Source organism: Sander vitreus, chromosome 11 (genome assembly GCF_031162955.1).
Source record: "Sander vitreus isolate 19-12246 chromosome 11, sanVit1, whole genome shotgun sequence".
Taxonomy (NCBI): Eukaryota; Metazoa; Chordata; class Actinopteri; order Perciformes; family Percidae; genus Sander; species Sander vitreus.
The window spans coordinates 10,652,280-10,678,237 of record NC_135865.1 but is presented as its reverse complement, the minus strand read 5'-3'; the positions used below and the strand labels follow the sequence as shown (position 1 = coordinate 10,678,237).

At 40.4% G+C, this 25,958-nt stretch overlaps 3 protein-coding genes across 5 annotated transcripts in view; 2 read left to right on the top strand and 1 right to left on the bottom strand.

Moving 5' to 3' along the window:
- ranbp2 (RAN binding protein 2) overlaps positions 1 to 3,999 on the top strand; it is a 30,354-nt gene extending 26,355 nt beyond the window's left edge. For all 3 annotated transcript variants that reach the window (XM_078261595.1, XM_078261594.1, XM_078261596.1), the window contains 6 exons: positions 218 to 551; positions 818 to 904; positions 1,027 to 1,181; positions 1,300 to 1,573; positions 1,900 to 2,255; positions 2,890 to 3,999. In XM_078261595.1, coding sequence (XP_078117721.1) covers positions 218 to 551; positions 818 to 904; positions 1,027 to 1,181; positions 1,300 to 1,573; positions 1,900 to 2,255; positions 2,890 to 3,195 — 1,512 coding nt within the window. In that variant the 3' untranslated portion in view covers positions 3,196 to 3,999. The remainder of the gene's footprint in view (positions 1 to 217; positions 552 to 817; positions 905 to 1,026; positions 1,182 to 1,299; positions 1,574 to 1,899; positions 2,256 to 2,889) is intronic.
- A 976-nt stretch (positions 4,000 to 4,975) lies between these two features.
- On the top strand, positions 4,976 to 9,111 carry tpt1 (tumor protein, translationally-controlled 1). Its single transcript, XM_078261593.1, has 6 exons — positions 4,976 to 5,087; positions 5,785 to 5,852; positions 7,485 to 7,669; positions 7,790 to 7,895; positions 8,086 to 8,202; positions 8,712 to 9,111. Exons 1-6 carry the CDS (start codon positions 5,060 to 5,062, stop codon positions 8,712 to 8,714), a joined length of 507 nt encoding a protein of 168 aa, XP_078117719.1. The 5' UTR covers positions 4,976 to 5,059; the 3' UTR covers positions 8,715 to 9,111.
- Positions 9,112 to 10,245: 1,134 nt separating this feature from the next.
- Positions 10,246 to 25,958, bottom strand: part of LOC144525100 (general transcription factor IIF subunit 2-like) — a 47,165-nt gene continuing 31,452 nt past the window's right edge. The window contains exons 5-8 of the mRNA XM_078261599.1: positions 18,903 to 18,984; positions 12,332 to 12,431; positions 11,465 to 11,608; positions 10,246 to 10,377 (exon numbers count right to left, since the gene is read on the bottom strand). Coding sequence (XP_078117725.1) covers positions 10,246 to 10,377; positions 11,465 to 11,608; positions 12,332 to 12,431; positions 18,903 to 18,984 — 458 coding nt within the window. The remainder of the gene's footprint in view (positions 10,378 to 11,464; positions 11,609 to 12,331; positions 12,432 to 18,902; positions 18,985 to 25,958) is intronic.

Genomic DNA, 25,958 nt, shown 5'->3' with positions numbered 1-25,958 from the left:
CTGCCAAGTCTTGATTGAAGAACGTTTTCTACTAATATCAATGTGCTTGCCAGGTCATACACTTAGAAATGCAAGCAGGTAATCTTAGCTGCATCCATTTATAGCGATGGACAAGTAAGCCATTATGCATTGTAATTAGAACATAATGAATAGGTGAAAAGTCATTGTATTACTATTATTTCAGTACTATTATAGTTTATTTCCTAAATTGTTTCAGGGTGCCCAGTTAAACCAAGCTGAAAAGGCCTCCAGCAGCCCAGCTGTAGCCCCAGAGGAACTGACATCAGGCCTGTCATCCAGCATCACAGAAGCTGCTGCAGACAGCACAGAAGCTGCTGCAGACAGCACAGAAGCTGCTGCAGACAGCACAGAAGCTGCTGCAGACAGCACGTCTACGCCAGAGGAGCAGACCTCAGACCAGCCAACAGAGACTCAGAGTGAAGCTCCGAGCAGCAGCTCTCCCATTGATCTGTCAACTAAAAAGAGCCCAGAGCCAGAGTCCAACACGGGGACTGCAGCTGAAGCTTTTACTGCTACAACAACTAGTGAAGGTATAGATCACCTTTTGTTCATTACTACAGATGTAAGACCTTTGACAGTCCAACTGGTGTGTGGGTGTGTGTGGGTGTGTGTGTGTGTGGGTGTGTGTGGGTCAGCACTAGTACGGTAACATTGATGAACAGTCAAAATGTTGTTCCTGCCAACTTCATAAATAAATGTCAGCAACCATCGGTTGGAATCCTGCATAAAAGAATGAGAGGAATACAAAAAAAATGCATTCAATTCAGTATTTAAGCTTTATTCCTTCCCCACACAGACTCCAACTTTGGCTTCAACTCCTTCGGAGGCTTCTCCTTTGCTGATTTGGCCCAAAACACAGACGCATTTGCATTTGGAACTCAAGGTTGGCTTCAACATTAATATTTTCTGAAGATGGTCTTTTTGACAACTGACTCTCTTAGCATGTTACCAATACAACGCAAGAAAATTATATTTCACCACATATTTATTGGTTCCCTTTGATAGCTGACTCCAACTTCTCGTGGGCAAATGCTGGAGCGACGGTATTTGGGACCGCAGTGTCCTCAGCGCCAAAAAACAGCGGTGAGGAGGGCAGTGATGAAGAGGATGCTTCTAATAATGCGGACATTCACTTTGAGCCAATAGTGTCACTACCAGAGGTACCTTTTTTAAAATGCTGAGCTCAAATATTTTAGTCTTTCTTTAGACATTAAATTGAAGTTTAGTGAATGAGGTACAGGGACACACTTAATCTTTAAATAATTGTGTCTCTCTCAGGTGGAGACAAAGTCTGGAGAGGAGGATGAGGAAATCCTATTCAAAGAGCGCACCAAGCTGTACCGATGGGACCGGGACCTCGGCCAGTGGAAGGAGCGTGGCATCGGTGACCTCAAGATCCTCTTCCACCCAACCAAACGCTTCTACAGAATCCTTATGAGAAGAGAGCAGGTGCTGAGGGTTTGTGCCAACCACACGATCACACAGGCGATGGAACTCAAACCCATGAACGCCTCGGCTAACGCACTGATCTGGACTGCCACTGACTACTCAGGTACATCTATAGTGTTGACGGAAAGCCTGTCTGTGCAGCATGTCTGTTCTTAGTTTCGTTACTCTATATAATTAGCTAGCTATTGTAGAAGCATCTTGTAGCGATTACACAATTATAATTGTACATTGATAACCTTTTTTGAAATACCTTTGTCTGACTTTCTTGCATGAATGTAACAAAAAGAAGGTTTTGCGTAGTTTTGGATTCAAAAGAAGGATTTTAAAGACTGATATTAGCCATATATTACTTTGTGCTAATGTGTATCGTTGCTTTCAAGCAGACCTCTTGCTGATCATTTTTTTTTGTCTTTCCTTCTGTTTTTCCAGACGGCGACGGCATAGTGGAGCAGCTGGCGGCCAAGTTCAAAACCCCTGAAATAGCTGAATCCTTTAAGAAGACCTTCTGTGAGTGTCAGAGCCGCTTGGGCCAAGTTGAGGGCGATGCCTCATATATCTCCTGCCGACAGATGTCCAGAGTTCAAGAGCACTCCAAAGACACTAACCCCCAGGTGTTCCTCGAAGTGGCCGGCGACGGCCAACCACTGGGCACTATCACCATAGAGCTTTTCTCCCATATAGTCCCCAAGACAGCGGAGAACTTCAGGGCTCTCTGTACTGGCGAGAAAGGCTTTGGGCTTCGGGACTCCATCTTCCATAGAGTCATACCGGACTTCATGTGTCAGGTGAGTAGATTATCAAGATTAGTCATCTAACATGATCATCATCAGTGGTGTGAAAACTTTGTTTTTTCACAAAATACAAGAGATCAAAAGTGTGTATACTAATTATAGTTCAGTACTAAAAATCTACTGTGGTTAGCTTCTGCTACATGGCGTTTGACAGCACTGACAATTTATGGCATCGTGACATCCCTACTGGACAACAGAGGAAGTGGTGCCAGAGTCTGCTCTGGTTCGGTGGTGGTTTAGAGCATAAGCATTCAGCACTAGGGCTGTCACTTTTTAGAAATGAAGTTTGAACAAATTTGTAACACGTTTGTTTGACTTAATCCAAACATTATCCACGTAGCCTATCCAAAAATGCATGGTAGCATTGTTCCATTAATTTGCTGCGTCTCCACTGCCTCACTTGAGTGACAAGCTAACGTTACTGCAAGGCAGTTGCATTTTACTAAATCAGCAAACGGCATTGCTCTTGTCCATGATTATTCCATCTGTTGAATCTAAAATGCTTCCTCACATAATTTCTCAGATGGTTTGGTGTCGTGATAATTTGTTCAGTATGGCTCACTAGTATCTTAATTGTGTCCTCTATGTGTAGAGAACATTAATAACAAGTTCCCAATTGGTCTTTTAGGGTGGAGACATCACCAATAGTGATGGCACAGGGGGAAAATCCATCTACGGCAGCAAGTTTGAAGATGAGAACTTCGATGTTAGGCACACAGGCCCGGGCATTCTGTCAATGGCCAATTGCGGACGTGACACCAACAACTCACAATTCTTTATCACCCTGAAGAAAGCCGAACACCTGGACTTCAAACACGTGGCTTTCGGCTGGGTTCGGGAAGGCATGGATGTGGTGCTGCAGATGGGAGAGCTTGGCACAAAGACAGGCTTGCCTACAAAGAAACTCGTCATCACAGACTGTGGACAGTTGTAGCTTATAAAATGTTAAGATCAACATTTGCAGCTAGGTTTAAGCTATAAAGTTGTGGTCAAGATTTTGGATAATGTGTTCCCTGTGCAGTGCATACCCTCCTGCTAAAACTGAATCCATAGTCATTAGGCATCTAAGAATTAAACACTGATCACAGGACTACTGATCAAGACCCTTCATCATAGAACATTGGCTCCAGTAGCCAGAAACTACAAATGTTGCTGTCCTTTTAACATAATGACAAATGGGACGCATTGTGTAGTATGCGAGAGAAGGCATTTGGAGCAAACGTAAACTTTTGCTCTGTTGCACTTGCATCTTTATAAACATCTGTCAATAAATTCTCATTTGTTTATTTTGTGTGTATAATTGTATATGGACTACTTTTTTAATGTCTTTTTTGTTCTTTTGTCTTGCATGTGCTCAATTTGAATGTGCTGGTCCTCTTCATAGGCTCCACTCTTGTATTTGTTTTCCTTTTTGAGGAAGTCTTAACTATAATTGTAAGGTGAGGTTGTTATTTGAATGCACCTATTGTAACCGTGCCCCTGCCTTCTCTCCAAATGCCGCCTCTGTATACTTTAACTGTAGGGCTCCCCCAGTGATTTTTTTTTCTCTAAGTGGATTTTTCACAATGTGCAGATAATTGTCCACAAATACTTAAATCATCTCACTGTGTTGCCCTTTGGACGGAGGGTTGGTTTGGATTTTACAATTATAGTTTGAGGTAATCACAAAGTTGAAATGGTGCTTGTTGTACCTATATAATGTGCTGATAAAAGAGAAATAAAGTTGCTTTACAAGTAATAGATGGCTGTTTGAAAGATTTCCTTTGAAATGGGTTATATTTGTCCCTGCTTATAGAAACAAAAATACACAGGCTGCATTCTCACCAAATATGCATGGTCACAGTTTACAGTCTAAACATCTCATCACAGGCTGTAGTTTTTGTATGGACGTGTGCAGTGAGTAGCTCAACCACAGAGTAATCTTTTGTAAGCTATAACAATATTTTCAGACAATTGGTTTACACTCAACACTGGTTTTATAGGCTGATTGTAACCTCACTATATTAAATCTTGACCACTTTTAAGCCATAAAATCATTAAATGGAGGATTCCTTAGTTCACCACCGAGGTATAAGTGTTTAAGCCTTCATGTTAGGAAATACATTTTACAGTCATATAAATTAAGAGTTAAACGAATAAGACGTCCAAATCCAGAATAACATCCAAATAATTGAAAATGAGACATTATTTCTGCAGTCTGGTAGAATCTCTGGGAAAGCGGGTCTTTTCTAACTCATGTCTTCAATATTTCTAAAACCCTGTCTACGGCCATGGTTTTATGACTTGTATAATCAAGATATGGAAGAGGTGTACTTCTTTACTTTAGAATCCACAAATTGAACTTTCCTTTCTAATGAGTCCATTCATTTTAAGAAGTGTGAATGGGAGCCAAGTTGTTATATCCTCAACTTGTAACTCAACACAGTCTGATATAATCAAGGCCCATTTACAACGGCAAAAGAAAACAATAATTTAGTCAAATATGATCAAATAAAAATACTCATGGTAAGTCTAAATTGTGAGAAATAAGCTTATCATAACTTTAATCTTTTTTCTGTCCTGGCAGAAATAGGCTTTTCCTAGTAGATCGATCGATCGATAGATTAGGTAAGTGTAGTACCACTTTCGGCCACCTGTTAAAGTGGCAGCAATGGTCAGAGGCAGAGACCATCCCACGATGACGTCGGGCAGGATGTAAATGCGGTGCCTCGCGGCCCCGTCGGTCTTTTTCCTCTCCAGTTCTGTTAGGGCGGCAGGCCTGTGCTCTGTCTCTGAAGGTTTAACAACGAAGCAGCAAAATGATCATCTACAGGTGCATCATCAGCAGTAAGTCGTCATGTTCAGTGTAGTCTTTCGTATTTATTAGGTAGTGTTATAGTCGCGACGGTTATTTTGGCTGTGTCGTGTTATTGGAGAGAGTTGGCCAGCAGGCTCGCGAACAGCTAGCTAGCTAACTCGTGTTGTCGTCGTCTGGAAGCTAGCGCTAGCCACATGCTAACCAGAACTATGACGATAAGCAGAAAGTCTGCCGGTGTTAGCCACCCTATCGAACGAGGCTGAGGCCGGTTAGCTTTGGCCATGGTTCAACTAACGTTACCGATACGTTGGATATAAGTGTCTCTACCGTGTGCTCTAATATAACTGGAAGCTCTTAGCGGGGATATATATGATACGATACAATGATATAAATGTGACGTTAAATAACTAAGTATACATGGCGTTCAGCATCATGTAACGTTAGCTGCTAATGATAGCAGCATCTTTATTTATGGGGGGGACGTCTGACTGGCACATTTCTCTAGTGTGAGCATCGCTACTTGGGGAAAAGTAGGATACCGTTCTGGATAGTTCCAGATAAAGATTAAAAACGTGTTAATTAAGTTACTACTGAGGAATGTAACGTTAAGCCTGCTGTCCAGTATATAACGTTACGTAAAGTTACCTTCTAGTTCATGGCGCAACCAGATGGGAGCCCTAGGATTTGCTTTGTGTTCATCAAGTGTGGCTATGCTTCCTCCCGCAGATGATGAGATGTTCTCGGACGCCTTCAAAGTTAAGGAAACTGACCTCTTCTATGAAGTTGAAGGAAAGGTGAGAATTGATTTATATTCAAACGGGTGGTTTTCTTTCCACCTGGTGGGCCTAATGCGAGGCCACAATGAAAACCACATTTTACCAGGTCACCCTGTAAGTTCTGTATTGCACACATTTTAAACGTTGAGAAAAGTGTAAAGATGGCACCAAATGCCACCCAGTTTTTCTGACCTAGTCACATATGCCACCGTGTAACTTTTGTATTGTATAGGGCATGTGTGTAATAACTGCACTTAAAAGTGGGGAAAAAAAGTTATATCCCCTTGAGGGATCAATAGTGTATCTCAATCTTATTCACTGGTCATCGTTTACACATCTGCCCTTGAGGCAATTCAATTTCACTGTCATTCCACCATGACGTAATGGCTTAGCATAAACATACACACCACTTTATCTGTACGCATTTTGAGCTATCCGTGCGTGTGTCTACGCCCTATTGACAACGAGGACGTGCCTCACGGTAGCTTGCGGTCACCTGACGATTTGGGAGGTGTCTGAGCCCGTCCATTTTGGGATCCTATGCTATCGGTTGCCACGGGCAACGATGTAAGAGGGACACAGACGGCCCGAGGAATTAGCACCACGGCGAACGGGTTGGGTTTAGGAAAAGCGGAAAGCAACTGTTGACTTTAGGAAACGTGACACGCGGGACACAATCCCCGGTGTCCTGGGAGAAAGTCCTGTGCTTGACCCTTCCTCCACCCCAACCAACCTCCCTACCTCATACTACTACTCGTATCGAGTCATACTACTCGATACGGCATAAATTCACACTCAATCACAAGGTAATGCAAGTCAATGGAGGCCAAGCGGCGCTGATAAACGCGCTAAAAAGCGAGTATGCGTCTTGATAACACGCCAAAAATGGCATACAAGTTGACGTGTCGTACGTACGCCACTTCATGAGATCAGTCTGGTCATTGACACAATTTGCAGGCACATATGTAACAAAGTACGCACGTGGCTTCCAACAAACAGTGCGGGCCAGGTGAAGGTGTTGTGCCAAGCCAAATTGAGAGGGAACATATTTGTCAGACCCATGACAACATAAGAAAAATCAGTTCACTTACTCAAAGCACGTGAAGCCATGCATTTGATTTGTAGATCGCATCCATTGTTGTACAATTGGTTTTAAATAGTTTTTCTTTCCTCAACTGAGATTCAGGTTTATATTTGTGGTGACTCATGTGATCAGTGCTCCTTTTGTGGCTGGCTGACTGTAATGGTGTGAGTGGCGTTGTCTTTACATGAGATCACCACACTGCAGTCAGGGCGACGTATGGGGCGTGTCCAACACACACACACACACAAGGAAGTATGTAATGGAATTTAGTTAATCGTTCGAAGCTACAGCCCAGCTTTGACCCCGAAAGTCTGCCGTCGAATACTGAATATTGCATGTATGATTAAAGAAGTTGCGATTGAGGCTGTTACTTTGTCCGTGTGACATCATGTTTAGTTTACCTACCAGCAAGGTTTTCAGGCTCATCCACACACCGTTGAGCCAGATGTGTCGCTATCCTCACCCGCCAATCGGCTGCCTTGCCCTCTATCGTTGTCAGTGATTGATCGTATATAGGTGTTCTCTGCCCTCATGTCTCTCCAATCTGCTCCCCTGTTTGTGTCTAGACCGTCACCAGGACAGAAGGCTTCGATGAGGCTTTAATTTCGGCCAACGCCTCTGCAGAAGAGGCGTCGGAGGGCACTGATTCGTCCTCTGTCTCTGGCGTAGACATCGTTCTCAACCACAAACTGCAGGAGACGGGCTACGACAAGAAGCAGTACCTTAAACACATGAAAGACTACGTGAAGGCGTGAGTATTGGTTCCGTAGTTTCAAGTTGGATTGGTGCATCCCCAACTGTAACTGTGTGCTACGTTGGATCTCATCCAGACTGAGATTCTTTAAAATGGAATTTCTGTTTTCATGTTCAGTGTTAAGGCCAAGCTGGAAGAGACCAATCCAGGGAGAGTGCAGGCCTTCGTGGAGGGCATCACACCAGAAGTTAAGAAGATTGTGGCAAATCTCGGCAACTACCAGGTATCATTATTAAGAAAAATTAGATATGTGCACAAACCCATATTGTAAAGCACCCAATATCCGCTCTCATCTTCTTCTTAACTGCACCACGTAGTTTATGGTCAGTTATCTTGACTAGCGTCTCTATGAAACCCGAGGCCGCACAATTTTGCCGATCGTCTTCTGACACGTCGTCTTTGTCTCCCTGCAGTTCTTCACAGGAGAGTCGATGAACCCAGATGGCATGGTTGGACTGCTGGACTACCGCGAGGATAACATCACACCATACATGCTGTTCTTCAAAGATGGTCTGCTGGTTGAGAAATGCGTAAGTACTCTCCTCCAAATACAGTGTCATTTAGTAACTATTTTTCGTTATTGTGAAAACATTTTGGCATGTCACAGTAGCATAGGTGTAAATCATAAAATACACTTGAATAAAATGGAGGTAGCTTAGTTTGTGGGGGTTTCTCCTGAAAAAACTACCAAGCCTTGGGCTAGTCATAGTGCAGTGTGATTGTATAGCACTGGGCCTAGGACCATGGACTGTGTAAAGGGCCAACATCTTTAATTTCAGAATGGGGGGGGAAGTCAGTCCTATGAAGTGATCTGCATGCTGGTGAACTACATGCTGTCATCGTTTTTACATAGCACATTTTAATTGGGTCACATATAAAATAATCAGGATCTTTGGACATTTACAGTAGCTAAAGAGTAGAGGGCTTCAACAGAATCCATTTAGATAACTCGTATATTCAGCTTAACCAGTTAAGTTTAAGTCGGTTAAAAAAAATCACAGTATTCCCCACTAAATGTGTGTATTCCTCTTTCTTGCAGTAACCACCTGGAACTACATCTGCTTTTCAATTGGCTGTTTTTTCCCAAATGGGTCAAGAGCGGACAGAAGGGGCGCTATTTTGCATCAAGACAAAACATACGACACCATGCCCAGGGCTGGGTGAATCAAACACGATTGGTCATTGAATACTGTCGACTTTTTTTCTTTTTGGCTTTTGCAGTGTTTGATTTTCATCCCAGGATTGGCCCAGTTTTTGTGAAAATCAGGACAGTGGACTGAATGAGGATGTTTTTTTTTCTTCTGTCTGCGTACTATTTTAGCAATGATCTATACTATTTAGGTTGACCTCCTCAGACATCTTATGGTTGCATTAAATACGATTCCATCGACAATGAAAATACTTCTGGTTTAATTTGACAATAAAATCTCGTACCACCACTTTGTTTTGCTGTATATTTGTGGGATGATGTGGGCTACGTTCAAAAGGCAGCTTTTGAGATGACTTAATTTGTGGAGTTTAACATTGTACATTACTGCTGTCTTTTTAAAAAGGTGCTGTTAAACATTTTTGGCTCTCCTAAACAGTGAAACCTGCTTATCTATAATTGATAAGTGAACAAGAATCAAATTTCCCTGTGATATATTTTTAAACAAGGATACATAAAGTCCATTGGGAGAACACATCAGGACGCAACTAATCCACTGGCCGTTTTGTATAAATCAACTAGTTTACTAATTAAATAGTGACCACCAGATCCAGCTGGTTGTATGAGCTGAGTTCTGATGTGACCTGATACATCTTTTTCATTGTAAAAGTTAAATCAAAACAGGCTCCTGATCTCACCATGATCAGGTGTTTGGCATCTTGCAACAATAGAAAACACCCACTGATACAAGTGGTCATGATGCTGGTCAGACACTCTACATTCTTGTTTGAAATATCTAAAAACCAGAGCAGCAGTAGGTTTCTTCCCTGTAGTCTGGCTCAACGTATATGCATGGCAAAGTAGTTTTTCCTACTTTTGATGGCAAGAGAAGTTGATAAAGCTAAACCACAAAAGACATGTTTTCTAAGTGAATCCCTATTCCCTACTGACCAAAAGAGGAAAATAGAGCTTTTCCACAGATGTTTTGACTTGTCGCACACAGGTGTAACTAACATGAATTGCAACGATATGTTACAATAACTGGAACAGTCTTTGTTCTACCTTGCTCGCGTTCATTGACAGTGCAGCAGGAGAGCCATGTGTCTTGTCTTTACATAAACGAGTTGAAAGAAAATTTCACATAACTTAAAACATTTTAACATACCATTGAAGATTCTTTTGTTTTTTTTGCCACATTCCACTTTGAGAAAGACCAAAAAAACTTCATACATCACTATGAACAATATGTGTTTATTCATGTTAAGGTTCTGTGCTAGCCGATGCCTAGCAAACTTCCACACAATATTAACTTAAATACTCCGAACTCAAAAACATCACATACTGCCTGCATAACCAATAAACAGTATTTCCTTTTTGACATCTACTGTATATTCATGAAGTCAGTCAAAAAAAATGTGAACAAGCACTAGGCCGTCTGCATCTCCTCTTCCTCAGCAGACTGGTAATGTCGGTACTCTGGCTTCAACTCCCAGGTGCTTTTGTGAGCCCCCTTGCTGTTGTACGTCCCGATTTCCCTCATAATTTCTTTCAGGTAGGTCTGGAGAAAAAAAAAAAAAAAAAAACTGATTGTGACAATCTACCTATATCAGTTGTATTTGACAAATGAATGTATTTAGACACGTGTGTTGCATTTTTGTGTATACTTTGTTTTTAACAGAACAGACATAATATAAATGTAACAATTTTGAGGTACCTCTTCTTTAAGTATTTCCATTTTATACATCTTTTACTAGAATATTATTTGAAAGCTATACTTACTGGTTAGTCTACACTTCAATTTAGAATAATACAGAAAATAAACAACAAATAAATTAGGATATATTATTACATATTGACCTTCCCGGGATATAAAGTAGTTCAAAATAGCTCTACCTTTACTGGTTAACATGTTGTGATAAGTGTGCAGTCTGACTGGAAGCCTGTAAGATGCCTGACCAATACTACTTTTATAGTAAATGGTGATTCCCCTGTAACTCCGCCTGCTAAGACCTTTCATCTCTATAGTGACAGTACCGTTTAGTTTCATGACCAGGTGTCAATCCAACACAACGCTAATGTGTAATACTGAGCGGGAGCTGTGCAAGACCAGTCAGTGGTGCTGTGTTAGAGACCCTACTCTCCAACGACCACTGGGTGGCTCTGTTGAGCTTGAAGGGACGTGTGCCAACTGCACATAATGAATCCCCGGGTTTTCATAATGGGCATTTTGGTTACTTAAGTTCAGTTAATTTGAGTGTTAGCCAAGTGCTTTAGGAGAGAAATGATGGTGCGGAGTGTATTGCGGCGTTTGACTCCTACTCAGCTAATGGTTATGCAATCAGTTGCAATCAGAGGAAGAGGAGGACCTTAAGGTCTCATCAGCACCTACACATTGCTGTTCTCTGCGAGCTGGAACCAATCCACTGCACTGTATCGATTCATCCCATGTTGTGTGTGTGTGTGTGTGTGTTTGTCCACACGTTGGCCCAAATTCAGCCACAAAAGATAGTGTGAACAGGCATGAACGTCATGCAGTGGGTGATATGTTCCAATTTAACAAAGCAAGGTGGATAGTGGGCAGGCGTATTGTTTTTTAGTTTTTTTCCAGCTATATTGTTGCGTGTGTGTGTTTTTGTGTTGCTCACCACAGGTTGTTTGGTGATGTCCACCAAGTCCTTAATGTTGTAATACTGGTGCTTCTCAAAGGCAGAGAAGAGCATGTCCAACACGACCTGCCACTCAGCCCTCACCATCTTCCCCTCCGACTTCTTCTTCTTCTCGTGCTCCACCTGAGAGTCATACTGAATGTTACTACTACTGATGTTAATATTGACAATGATGACACTTGTAATATTACTAATTTATTCTATAATAAAGTTAATCTGACCCTTTTGGATTAATTCTAATATAACAATGTGATTATAATCCATACAAGTCTGGAAAAAAAGCTCTGTAAAAGCCTGAATATACATGTCAATTCACTGTATGCCTGTGTCTAAATGTTAACCTGTGATAAATTATGATAACATAATGTACGTATTGAAGTTCATATTTCTTTCTGTACTTTTTAAAGATTCACTTTACAGTCAAATTAACTGAGCATATATTTTCTTATTTTTACCTGGTTAAAAAGGTATAAAAAAAGATTTTCTTTGTACTTGTAGTTAAAGATGCAGAAGGAGGCCCGAAGACACTGGGTCCTACATTTCTCCTAATTAAATAGCATCATTGCCTGGTTAATCAGCTAACTAGTTTGTAACACAAGCTTTCTGCTAAAAATGAGTAGTCTCCGAGCCCAAGCAGAGATAACCCTGATGACATCATCAATATGTGCAGGTCAGCCCTGCAACAACCTCCATTACTTCAGTGCAACAACTGGTTTTTAAATCATTTTGTAACAGTTAACTTTATCAAAAGGGTCATACCATGTTTCTAAATCAAACTGGTCACACAAACATATACTTATAATATATATATATATATATATATATATATACACACATAGTTCTCACATTGAAATCGTGATTGGCCACAGGCTTGAAGACGGTAGTGACAGCTCTCTCCAGCTGCTGTGACAAACGCTGAGGCTTGGTGGATGCTTTAATCTGCAGCCTGACGAACACACACACACACACACACACACACACACACACACACACACACACACACACACACACACACACACACACACACACACACACACACACACACACAGAGTTTACTTTTTGTTTTCTGTGATCCAACTTGATCTCTGCTGACAGATGTGCCTGCTGGCATGGAGACAACTGTGAGCACCTTGAGGTTAAACCTAACCATTAAGTAAGGGTAATGGCAGCTGCTCTGCTTTCTATTTATTTATTGTGTGGATGCTGATTCAGCAGCAGTGGCGGCTTGTTAATAGAGGGCGCTAGGGCGCCGCCCCCCCATCAAAATTCCAGAAAAATAAATGTATACTTAAACACAAAAATAATATAAAATAAAAAATAAAATAGTTTACTCATACGAAGTGCTGGCTGGTAGTAATCGCCTCAGAAAAGACGTTTCATGCGGTTTCATGGGCGAGGGACGCTGGACAAATGGATGTCTATGTAAGTCCTTAAACCTTCGGCAAGCATGTGATCTAAAGCTGGTCTCTCAAAGATTCTCCTCCAGGCAAATCAGAATTGGATACATGTTATTTTATCCAATCTGATTGATTCTTGACACCCGTCATTCAAACTTCACGCTCTTGGCCGCTTACCGCGCAAGCCACTATACTATTACTTTTTCATGACTTTTTTCAACATGCTAAATTATGCCTTTTTTCGACACACTGACTTTTTTTGGCACACTATAAATGCCTTTTTTGACATACTATACTATGACTTTTTGATGACTTTTTTCAACATACTATATACTATTACATTTTCATGACTTTATTCAACATACTAAACTGACTTTTTTTGACCTACTTTATTATGGCTTTTTTCAACATACTATACTATGTCTTTTTGATGATGTTTTTCATCATAATATCCTATGACTTAAAACATACTATTCTATTACTTTTTCATGACTTTTTTCGAACATAATATACTGTGACTTTATCACTTTTTTCGACATTGAATACTGACTTTTTTCCACATACTATACTATGACTTTTTGATAACTGTTTTCGTCATACTATACTATGACTTTTTCATCATATGGTGGCAGTAGCTCAGTCTGTAGGGAGTTGGGCTGGGAACTGGAAGCACCCAGTGTGGACTGGTAGCTGGAGAGGTGACTCAACAGCAGCCCGCTCACTCGTACATCTCTCCATTTGTGCATGTATAGGTCCTAAGCATGTGTCTGTATTTCAGGCCTATGAGTTCGCCACGTATACCATGGATGTATTAAAATAAATTATACGTAAGAGACACGAGAGAGAAGCTCATGAACCGTAGATAGTATATAAACTGGACCAACAGATCCCGTTGCTCTGGACGGAGATCAGTGAAGGATATTAGAAGCACTAAACAGCTAATATAAGTCAAAACTGCCTGTGAGCTTCTCCTGTACTATACGGTAATTCCTCTACTATGCGACAGTAAGTCGCTTGGTTATGACACAATCGTTAGCCTATTTTTACAAAAACGCCTGCTACGGAGCCATAACGTGAGGTACAAGGTAATGGAGCCTTTTATACATTGTCGTGTTTCTTTAGAAATAAACAATGGACAAATAGAGTCTTTAAACGCTTCAGATGTAAAGTTATTCGCTGTCAAAGTGGCGCCAAAATGAATGGCAGTCAATGGAATGCTAACGGCGGGTGAGTGCTTGTTAGCATCAAAATGGCGCCATAGGATCTACAGGTTGTTGACAGACTCTTACCCCCTTGTCATGAACGAGCATGTTGCTACCGGTTGCTATGACAACACAAACAAACTGTTGCTATATACCAACGCTCTCCGTCTCTGAAAGAGTCTGAATGATTGAGGTTTCTCTTGGCACAGCTACCAGAAGACTTCCAACTTTCAGACAGGTTGCTCACGTCACATTTACGTCGTCAAGCTCAGTTGGAGGCTGCGCAGTAACGCTCAGCCATCACCGGAAAAGTGCTTCTAATATCCTTCACTGATCTCCGTTGAAAAAAATGGCCTCACTTTGTCCATTTATATAACTGTCTATGGCATTACAGTGGAATTGCACCCCTCTGGCACAGAAAGACTTTTCCCATACATGGCGAAAGACACTTCTATATTTCAGCGGATAATTTTTTGTGGGGTACATCAACTTACCAGCCCAAACACTTAAAAGGGTCCTTGTTTAAAACGTCACATTTTTAACATTCACTAGTAGCTGAATCCAGAGTTATTAAACTAGGCCTGATGAATACGCATAATGCGAGCAGACCTGCGGGACTGCGCCCCGCCCATGTTGCCCTGCACTGCGCATATGACTGTTCTCCCGTCCTGTAGCTGTAAGAATGGATATAGCTAATGGCTGTAATTCACCATGTGTTCTATTAGTACATCCATGGTATTATCTTATGATACAGCCGAGGGATGTACGGATGTATGTATGCTGTAAAGCCTGTAACGTGGATGTAACGTTATTAGCGTTTCCCAAACTGCCGGGGCTATCGGCTAGTAGCTAACATCAGCGGTAGCTAGCATGGATGTATTACAGTCTATGGTATTAGGGACTGTTTGTTATTTATTTAAAGGGGCCACCAGAGAGATTTTGGATCTTTAGGTTAAAAAGACTTGACCCTCCCCTCGCCATTAATTATTTTTCTATGACCCTCCAAAATAATTTGAAAAAGAGGCATGACCCTCCCCTTACATACATGAGTTAACCTCAACTTACACATCCCACTCCTCTGTTATGGTGTGGTGGCCATTTCAGTAGATTTACTCACTAACATTGTTGTGGAAACACAATAAGCATGGGAACTAAATGCACACTTCCTGCATTACTTCAAATACTAAGTTACTCCTCTAGTAAACTAGTATTCACATGAAATAAAACAATAAAACATTGAGACCATTCAGCAAAGCACACTGGGAAATAACAAATTCAACACTGGTTGCTATGGACTCGTCACTAGGCTTCCTCAGTCGTATATTTAGCACATAGGTAAAGCTGCCAAAGCTGAACATTATATTCCAAAACATATATGTTTATTTTTAAAGCAGATTTTTATATTGTAACAATTTACCCTTATGAAATCTAATCGCGGCACGGCCCCGACACTTAAATTCAACTAAAATGTAACAGTGAACAATCAGTGTTGGACCTACAGTCTGTTGAGGTGCCTCTCCAAACGCAGGAACGAAGCGCAGTCACACCATAAAACGTTAAAACACGTTGAGAAAAAAGATCCGTATTTTGCCGTAATCCAATGACACGAAAAAAAAGTAATCCACAGCGATCAGTAGATCCACGAAAAGGGTCACGGTGTATCCAGCAAGGCCTATACGAGCGTCACATTCACCAGCCAGCTCCAAACAGGTGAACGAGGCCTCTCCACTTCACCGTTTAAATAAAGTGGAATAAACGTATAAAAGTCCAAATCTACACAAAACCCGCAATCAATTAGTAAGCTGACATCAAATTATATTATATTATTATATACATGGCATTTAGGAAACCTTTATTGCAAGGTTGGCACGGCAAGATGTCCAGACTAGTGCGACAGTAATTTTCGTTTTTTGCGTCCTGCTGCTCCCATCGTCAGCCAGGTAATATTTTGTTTACTAAAGCAGTATATGAAATCTGATGTATTACCTACCAGCATTTATTTATTTATTTAAGATATTTATAAAATATCTGGTCATGCCAGACGTAACTATTCCACTCATTTTTTTAAACAATGCAATTACCCGTTTCAGCCACCAGGGGGCAGCAAACTCATGGGTCAGACCCATCTGGTAGCGAAGGAGGGCCGAAACTAAGAGCTACATGGAAAAATATGCACCAAACAAGCCACTTTGAAATTTTGCTGTTTTCAAGAATACAAAAGTTGGGTGACCCCCCTGAACGATTAATTGTATTTGCGATAATATCGCGATATGTTAAGACGCGATTTCCTAATCGCAAAGGCTGCGATTTGGTCATATGACTCGCAAGAGCAAATCAGTCTGCACCCGCAGAGAAAGCATCAAATTAGCACGCTAACGCTACGCCGTCATTCAAACAACTCTGAGTTGTAATTTAAAACTTTTACAGCCATTTTAATAAAATGAAGGGTTTTATTCGGGCTCAAGTCCATACATGCAGTTAATGGATACAGGCACGCAGAACTGAAGGCTCAGTTAGCAACGATTAGCTCTGATTAGCGGTTAGCTCCAGTTAGCTAGCTCCGTTATAAAGATATGGAGTGGAGGAGACTGCCGAGGGGAGGGGTAACAACCAGACTGATAAATGATGTTCGGGGAGCTTTCACAGCAGCTTGGCTGCGTTGTTTCAACGGTTTTATTAGTACAGTTAATCCCACGGCAAGACCAGCAGCAGCATGCTACTACTAACGTTAGCCTCTCTGTCTCTGAGTGTGAGTGCAATGTTGACGCTGTCATGCACACGACACGCAACTTCATGAGGGGAGGGAGGGGCTGGAGGCAGCTCCTCTGTGTGCGCTGTAAAAAAAATACACCGTTGTATATACTGTATATACTATAATTTTACTTATTTAACTGTCTAGTAAAGTTCAAAGACAGTGTTTAAAAAGTGCAATCCACATGTTTACATATGTTTATTACAGTAAATGATAATTAAATGTAAATACTACTAAGTGTGGTAAAGCCACATATTTGTTTTTATATTTCTGCAATCTGCACTTTAGTTTGTGTGATTTGTTTCTGACTTTCATATGAATGTTTACACCAGGCGGTCGGTGCTCAGTATACTACTGTGACTGAAGTAGTTCAATAAAAGATGTCATTCATATAAATTCATGCATCACCTAATTTCATCATCACATACAGGCCTGGCCTCCAGGAAAGAACAGTTTGTTTAATCGATCTAATCTTGTGTTGTTCATACTATACAATGATTTATTGCTTGTCTTTGTTGAATAATACAGAAGACAAAGAGCTTAAAAAATAATCGCATATTGAATCGCAATCGCAATATTTTTGAAAAGAATCGCAATTAGATTATTTTCAAAAACCGTTCAGCCCTAACATCCATGGCTTCAACTAGCTAGTTAAACAAAACTGGAGCGCACCAGAGATTCCAGGAAACACGCAGGCCAATCAGAGCAGACAGGGCTTTTTCGGGAAGGGGGATTAAAGAGACAGGCGCTCCTACAGAGCGTCTCATACAGAGGGTGAATACAGGTGCAGCAGCCATGGGCAGTATGAGAAAAATTAAGTGTTTTTTTTAACATTAAAGCATGTAAACATGTTCTAGTAAACACAAAATACAAGTTTTATCCTGAAAATGCTATATAATAGTTGCCCTTTAAAGCATTGTTTGTTTTCAGTTTTTTTGGTTTAGTTTCTCTTCTCCAATATGCGCATTTATGCGGCCAGTCAAAATACCTTCATCTACAGTAGAAACCTGTGGTGAAGCTTCTACTAAAACTGTTCTTGAATTGTGTCCACGCTTGCAGATGCTGCCATGACAACATAATGTCCTGCATATATGCATATGTCCTGTAGCCTGCCATGATGGAGGCATTTGTCAGCTGCCACTCAAAATGACAAAACCAGAGTGAAAAGTGAAGACTTTCCTTGTCAAGTCAGAAATGTAATACAATTAGACAAATCTAAGTTCATGTACTCTACAGTACACCGCAGTATCATCCTGTAACGTCTAAGGTCAGTAAAGTGCTTTCCTGTGTCTTACTGATCTAATGGCTGACACAGAAACGGTCTCAAACACTGAAGCAAACTGTGTTGTGTCTTTGCCTTGGGTTGTATTGTAGCAGTGCATCTGCCACAGTGATGCGGTTGCTATAGCAATACCATGCACTAACGAGCTGGAATAACAGATTCCAATGAAGAGGGAACAGAAACCATTTAAAAACGCAGAGTGGACCCGAATGTTTAGTGTACACAAATGAACAGTTGCAGCGAGGTCCCTGTCAACACATCAAATTTTTCTACTCCAGTTGGAATTAATTCAAAACACTTGAACACATTTTATGTTTTCCAGGGTTGAAAAACAACAAATGCTGCTCTGCCATTTGTGTGCTCATTATTCCACTAATTCTAAGAATAATCCATCAATAGTTAGTGTGATCCTTTACTGTAATGGAAATGCTGTGACATACAATGAATATATACATTGAAGTATTACACGCTGCATATCGAGTTTTGAGGGGTGTAGTTAGGTTTTTATAATACACCAGAAGCTTCCTAATATTGACATTTTTCACATGCTTTGCACAATTATGTTTTTATCCGGTGCCAGTTAACAGCTGCTGTGCTTTTTTACTATATTGATACTGGAAAGTTCGAGGGAGTGAAATAAGTTTGAGGGCTGATATTTTAAGTTTTTAAACATCCATTTGCTGTATTTCAATTTACAGTATCTCCCATTCTTTGCTACATCCCATTATGCTATCTATTCAATCATTAGGTGTTTCTGAGCTGAACAATTTCAAAGTTCACTCACTTCTTCAGCTTCATGTAGTTGTCATTGACGACCGGTCTGCATTCAGCTCTGTGCACCACCATCCCCTCCAGACTGATTTCATCTACAACAAAGACAGTGGCCTCAGCTGCTTAATCATGATTCAGAGACAGAGAGACATGCACACAGACAAACTGACTTTGTTGGAGGAAAAAAAAACTCTTTTTTAAGTAAAGTTCCACATTTTGTTGTTGTAAAATGCCAAAACTATATTTTCAATGGATTATATTTTTTAACCTAACGGAACCAATTCTACAATCATACAACCACCATGAGTTGTGCGGTGATGACATGGGAATCTATCCCATCTCTACCATTCAATATGACAAGAAGGCAGCATTAGTAAGACACGAACACACACACACACACACAATTTCTGGTTTGGGCTTCTCAAATGTGAAGATTTGCTGCTTTGCTCTGTTTTATGTCATTGTCAACTGAATATCTTTTTGAGCAATTTTCACTATTTTCTTACATTTTATGCACCGTATTATTCATTGAAAAGAAATCGACAGATTAATTAAAAATGGAAATAATCATTATTTGCAACCCTTACACATTGTGTTTTTCTTAGCCTCCATTGCAGAGTTAGTTCATCAGGTACACATAGCTAAATACAGTACAAAACAGTCTTGTAATAAATCCTACATCTATGAAGCTTATCATAGTTAGTTTTGGTTGTAAATAGATTATAATTAAAAACATATTATATAATATAATGCAATGCAATTCAACAGCACCACAATCAACCCCCTTTGACACAGTGTCAACACAGACGAGCTCAGGTTCAGGCTTTGGCTGAAAAACCTGTATTCACACATGAAGACTGCAATTTACCAATGCTCCGCCATCCAATCTGACACAGCAGGAGAGGATCTGCAAGGACCACGTCATCCAGTTTGGTTTTCTATTTTTAACCAATGTGCAAAAATATATAATTAGTTGACTGGTAAAATGTAACAAACTCTTCTGGTCCAGTCAGTCAGTGGAAAGTAACTAAGTACATTTACTCAAGTATTGTACTTAAAAATATGTGATATTTCTGCATTAAAATGTCACAGAGATCTCCTCCTACCCAATGTGGCCCATGAGGTAGAGCAGTCGTCTACCAATTGGAAGGTCGGTGGTTCGATGGCCCCGGTGGGTGAAAGTGCGTTAATGTTTATCTGATGAGAAGGTGGCACCTTGCACGGCAGCCTCGGCCACCAGTGTATGAATGTGTGTGTGAATAGTGCCTGTAGTGTGTAACGCGCTTGGAGTAGTCATTAAGAAATTAGAAAAGCGCTAAATAAATGCAATCCATTCACCATTTAAACCAGTAAATACACTGAATAAAGCAGTTTCACCCTACAAATCAGCGTTTCTCCAACGCTGTTTGGCATGTCGGCGGAGTGGCTGGATTCAAGCTGCCGCAAACGTCTGCTCAGTAAGTTTCTCTGATAACTTAAGATACAGACGTCCGGTTAAAAAAAATAGTTAAAAACGACCAAGATCTAAAAAGTGCATCGTGAAAATGTAGCTTTTAACCGGATAAAAAAATACATTTATGACAGCTTCTGGTAGATAACCACAACGGTGACGTATGAGCAAAGGGGATATTACGCCATTGACAGGCAACCAAATGACACGGACCGTGTCCTTAAATTACAGAAACATTCGGGATAATCTAAGTACACAACTCAACAAAATATAGAACATGGGTCTAGTCGTTTTTAGACATTTTAATGTGGAAAAGTGGAATCTTTAAGTAGGATTTAAAATGCAGGACTTTTTTTATACTGTAATATTGGTACTTTTACGTAAGTGAAGAATCTAAATACTACACCACTGCCAGTAAGCCTTTCATAAAGCATTTCACACTCTGAATGTGACCCTTTTAGCTATTTCTGACTGATCTTGAACATGGACTTTTCATTTGTTGCATTAATTTTTCGAGCTGTTCTTTCATAAGGGGCTTTTTCCAATTCTTCTATCTGTCCAACCCACAACCTTTTTCCAAAAACATTTGATTCCACTTCTGCTCCTCTCCATCAGTATTGAGAGCCGCTGTCATTGTTTTCTTTTTTTTCTTTGCAAATTTTGAATCCACTGTCCAGGAAAATGAGTCCAGTTGGTGAGCGTCGGCGTTATATTGGCAGCAGCTTGCTCTATTGTTCATTGTTGTATGACTTGGCATGGTTTGTATATCTGGACACATAAAAGGTCTGAGAAGCAGCTACATTTCACACCCACCAGTTTACAATACCAGCAGAGAGAGATGCACTAAAAGGGCAAACAAAGAGAGAATGTCTACAGGGAGCAGTAGAGGTCAACAAACAGGTGGTGAGGCATTGAGGAGGAGGGAGAGAGGCTGTCAAACTTATTTTAACGTTCTCTTAAAATTCCATAAACCGTTAACGATCCTCAGGTGTGGAATCCTGTTGGTAAATCATCTGGGAATACATGCCAAGAATTGACTCTCTTGTCTTCACACTTCCCTCACTCGTTTCCTTTGGTCTCCCACTTAAAACGTGGGGGCAAAATGCAAAGAAAGGATACATGAAAAGATGTATTTTCCTCTCATGCGTCATCTGAAGCAACGTCAGTTTCTGATGACGCTGGCACAGCAGGATCACCTGTCAGTCGTTTTCAATTGCTCTGTGTTAGTCTAGCTGTGTTTCCACAGATAATATGATTATGACAAGGGTGCATTTTACCACTGCTCGTGCTGTTCTTGTTTTATTGATGTCCTTCTACATGACAAACCACTGCACAGACACAGGGTGCACACAAGCCATTTCTACTGAAAGCAAAGAATGTTTGTATTCATTCATTATTTATGTCTCCATTTACTGAAGTTGTGCTTCTGAAGTTTTAATGAATAATAATTGTTAAATTGCCAATATGTCTTGCTTATTCAAACTTCAATCATCCAATCCACCAAACAAGTCAATGGCAGAATAAGCTGTTTGGCAATGGTAGAGAAGATTTGGCAAATTTTTCATGGGCGCAACCCACATACTGCGTGCTGCTGCTCATCCCACAAATGCATGTTCCTTACAAATGGGGCACCATTTGTAAGGGAACTAAACAGGCTTTCCAACGGTATAAGATTTATTGCCAAAAAGCATTGTTACCACAGAGAAATAATCTACCAAACACAAATTTCCTTACTATATGTGCTAAGTTTATTTAAGTGACAAGGTAGACAATTAAAAACAGATAAATAAAAGTATCAAGCTTTGGGTGCAAAGGCAATACTTGTCAGCAGGATCGATTCATTGATGTTGTTGTTGTTTTTTTCATATTTGTTGGCAAACAAAAATATCGACAGCCTTATGTTTCATGCTTAAAGCCTTGATGTATTGTGTTAACCACAGCTGAACAAATGTAGGCGCCACACATTCACCATAGTAACCATCACATGCCACCTGACATCCTGTGTCACGCAACATTCCATCAAGAGTCCGCAAGACTTTGTCTTTAATCTTGAGGCAACAAATGCTTTGCAGTACGTGTCAAGGATCTCACTAATGTTCATCTTTGCCTTTCCCACAAATGGATGCAATTATGTGCAATTATTGGCTGGTGAGCGCCAGAGCACTTGCCAGCAACATATCTAAAAAACACACCCACAAGAAACATGTGTGCACACCAACATCCCTGCTATGCACTAGTCCTGGTCTAACACCCTGTTTGATTTCATCAAAGCCATTAAGAAATTAGGACAGGTTCCCTACTGCAACTCAAGTCTTCCTGTTTTCTCTCCCCAGGATCCAGAGGGACACTGTATGAAAGAATGAAATGTCTTTGTAATCATAGAAAGACACATACTGTAGAGTAGCGAGAGAGAGAGCGAACCAACATTGGATGTGGACTGACCACAGCATGGGTAGCTCAAGGCTACTGTGAGTGGGAGGAATACTTAAGATAAATAGACTCACACACACATTGGCTTCAATATAAAACAGTATAAATAACAATATAAAGTGCTAGATCAATGTTTTGGTCGACACCTTCAGCAGACATCCTCCTAATTCCACTACGCAGCCGTCATTCAAAGCAGCATCCGTTTTTATTACGCTCACTCTCTATCTAAAGAAAAAAAAAAGCTGAGGCAGAGATTTAAAATCACACCAATAAAATCACAAATGTGTTGATGCAGCCACATGGTAGAGTTGAGTTATGTCAAGCAGCTGCTCCTCTTTTCATTTATAAATACCAGTCTTATAACACAGTGATAGAAGAGAATTTGTCAAATTCACCAATTTTCTCTTATCTCTAATTTTTTACGAAATAAAATATTGAAATGGTCCAGACATATCGTATGAGTCATGTAGAGAAAGTCTCCACAGGGTGAAAACACTTGTTTGACTTTAAAGAAACGTTTTTTAGATTATTCACATTCTTGCAGAGAGTTGAGATGATTGACACTGGAGTACACTATATGTTACTTTAGGTTAGCATGATTGCTTATTCTGCAGGGTCTAAATGCAGGTCCCTGTCCAGACTGATATCCTCCATTAGCAGACAATGTAACACCACCTATAATGATGTTATACCAACTGTAATGAGGGAATACCATCAGAGGAAGAGAAATGGATTACCAGGTCCATTTCTGTAGCTTTATTTGTGTCATGGTACAGCGCTGTGATGACACACCTTTGACAGCTGTAATGTTTTCTCAATGTTTTAGGTCCCCGTTGAATTTATTGTGTGAAAGTGAAAAATGTAACCAGATGTATGTGGTATGTCCAAAACAGTGGCAGAAGACGACAGCCTAAATGCACTTCGATCTTGGTTTTAGCTGTAATCAGTCTCCTCCCACATCGCTTGTTCCCACACAAGGATTCATCCAAAGAGCACCATAAGACAATATGTGTTGGGTGGACTTATATATCAACTCATGTCACAATGATGCAGCTAAAAAGGGCAAATACACTGTGAGTTTCAAATCAATAAACCCAACTTCAGAATTTATATCACTCCGTTGTGGTTTAGATGTAAGCATTTCAGAAGCTGAGCTTCTTCATGTAGTCCTGGTTTTTAGGTTTCATTAATGAGTATTTACAAAATCTTAGAGGTTTTTTTCCATTGTTGAGTTACTTTGCCTCTTTTTCACGCTTCAACTGAAAATATTCATAAACACTATAGTACTCCTACAAAGACCCCCTACTTTAACCCCATTTGTTTTCTTTTGCACAACAATTGTATTAGCAGCAATTATGCTTTTGTGTCATATATGTCTGTTGTACATTGTGAAATTACTTATGTATGTAAAGAATAAGTCAGTAACAAATGAATCTTGATTGTCGGTCAATTTCTAATTAATATAGGTATTCAGATATATAAGCATGTTAATGTTACGCTTCAGAGGTGCCGCTTGAGCATAAGGAGACCCAGCATGTTAAGACCAAACGGAGAAAAGACCCTTGTGTATACGGTGGCACATTGGCACAGTGGCTGGAATTGCAGCAGATCATTTCCAAAATCCACAACAGAGCTAAACCATGACCACATTGCATCCAGTGGACACTTCTGGCCCCCCAAAAAATCCTCAATCTGTCTCAAAGCTCAAATCTGCAATCAAGACTAAAGAACTGAAGAACAAAAGATGCTCCAGTGAGACTAAATCAGAGGCTGACTGATGATTATGAATGTGTGATTTCATAGTAATGCTGGCATATTTTCTCTGTAAAACAACCCTCATTTACTGCACTTCAGTCACTTTACAATGTTAAAACTAAAAACAAACCAGCAGAGTAAATAAAGAAGTGTATTAAAGTTTGCCATAGTAATACAGTGAGATCATGATCGGACGACGGAATCTAATCCAAATAATGGTAATATCATCCTATTCCTAAATAAAAAAAAAAACTATTAATAGGCAGTCTAATAAAAGGGAAATCAGGAAAACATTAATAAACAGGTAGATGGAAAAGCCAAGACATGTATCAACTGTATTGTACTGTACATGTTAATATGCATTTAGCTAATTCTTTGAGAGCAGAGAAGTGAAAAATGGTCGAGTTAAGACTGTAGGAGGAGGAGAGACAGATGCGAGGGTGAGGAGGTCACTCGTCCACCCCCTCACGCTCATCTCTTACCTCCATCTGCTCCGAGGCCCTTTTCCTTAAAGCTCTGACCTTCCTAATGTTAAAACACAACAAACAGCTCGCCACCCACCAGGCCACCATCACCGTCTCTGGGTAAACTATCCCTCTTCATCTACGTTTCACTATAGATCACCTACAACCACACCAAGCCTACATATAATACTAAATCTAGAGCAATAAATAAAAAGATAAATAAATACGGTCAAAAGACCTTCATCAGCATGCAACATGGATACTGCGCTTCAGTATTGTCAAACCATTGCAGCCCTTTTTCTTTTCAAGGTTTACTAACCTTAAGCCCCATTCAGCTTCTACAAAAGAATTTCTTTCTCACAAACTCAAGATCTGACACATTGCATAAGCTGCTTCGGTTACTGTGCCTGAGGCTATTCATGTGACTCTGGCTCTCTCTGCTCCCAGAGAACTCTCCTCCTCCTCTCTCTTTTGGATGATTTCATTGCTTCTCTAAAACAACACTCTTGATCATGGCTCAGATCCGATTGAAGCCTGGTGATCTCCTGGTTTGGGTTAAAATGCCAATTGAGATTGATCTTTGAGGTGGTTTTAGCTTTCAGGAATAGTATCTAAATACTTTAGAAAGACATGGGGCCAAGAGTATAAACGATGCATACGCACAAAAGACAGGTTTACACTCACTAATAAGCACTTTTAACAAGTGTAACAACATCATTCTCTCTCTCTCTCTCTCTCTCTCTCTCTCTGGCCCACCCTTTTCTTCACTGGCTGTTTTGTCAGCTGCTCATATTGTTCGCGTCCTTCTAAAATAGACACCAAAACAAACCAGAAAACCCAAGACTGCATACATTTGGTGTTGCTATATCATTTAAAGACCCTGTTCTTGTACAAGTATTGTGCTGCCCATGTCAACCCACTCATTTACCTTGAAAATACCAACAAAAATCATACAACTTGATGGTTTTGT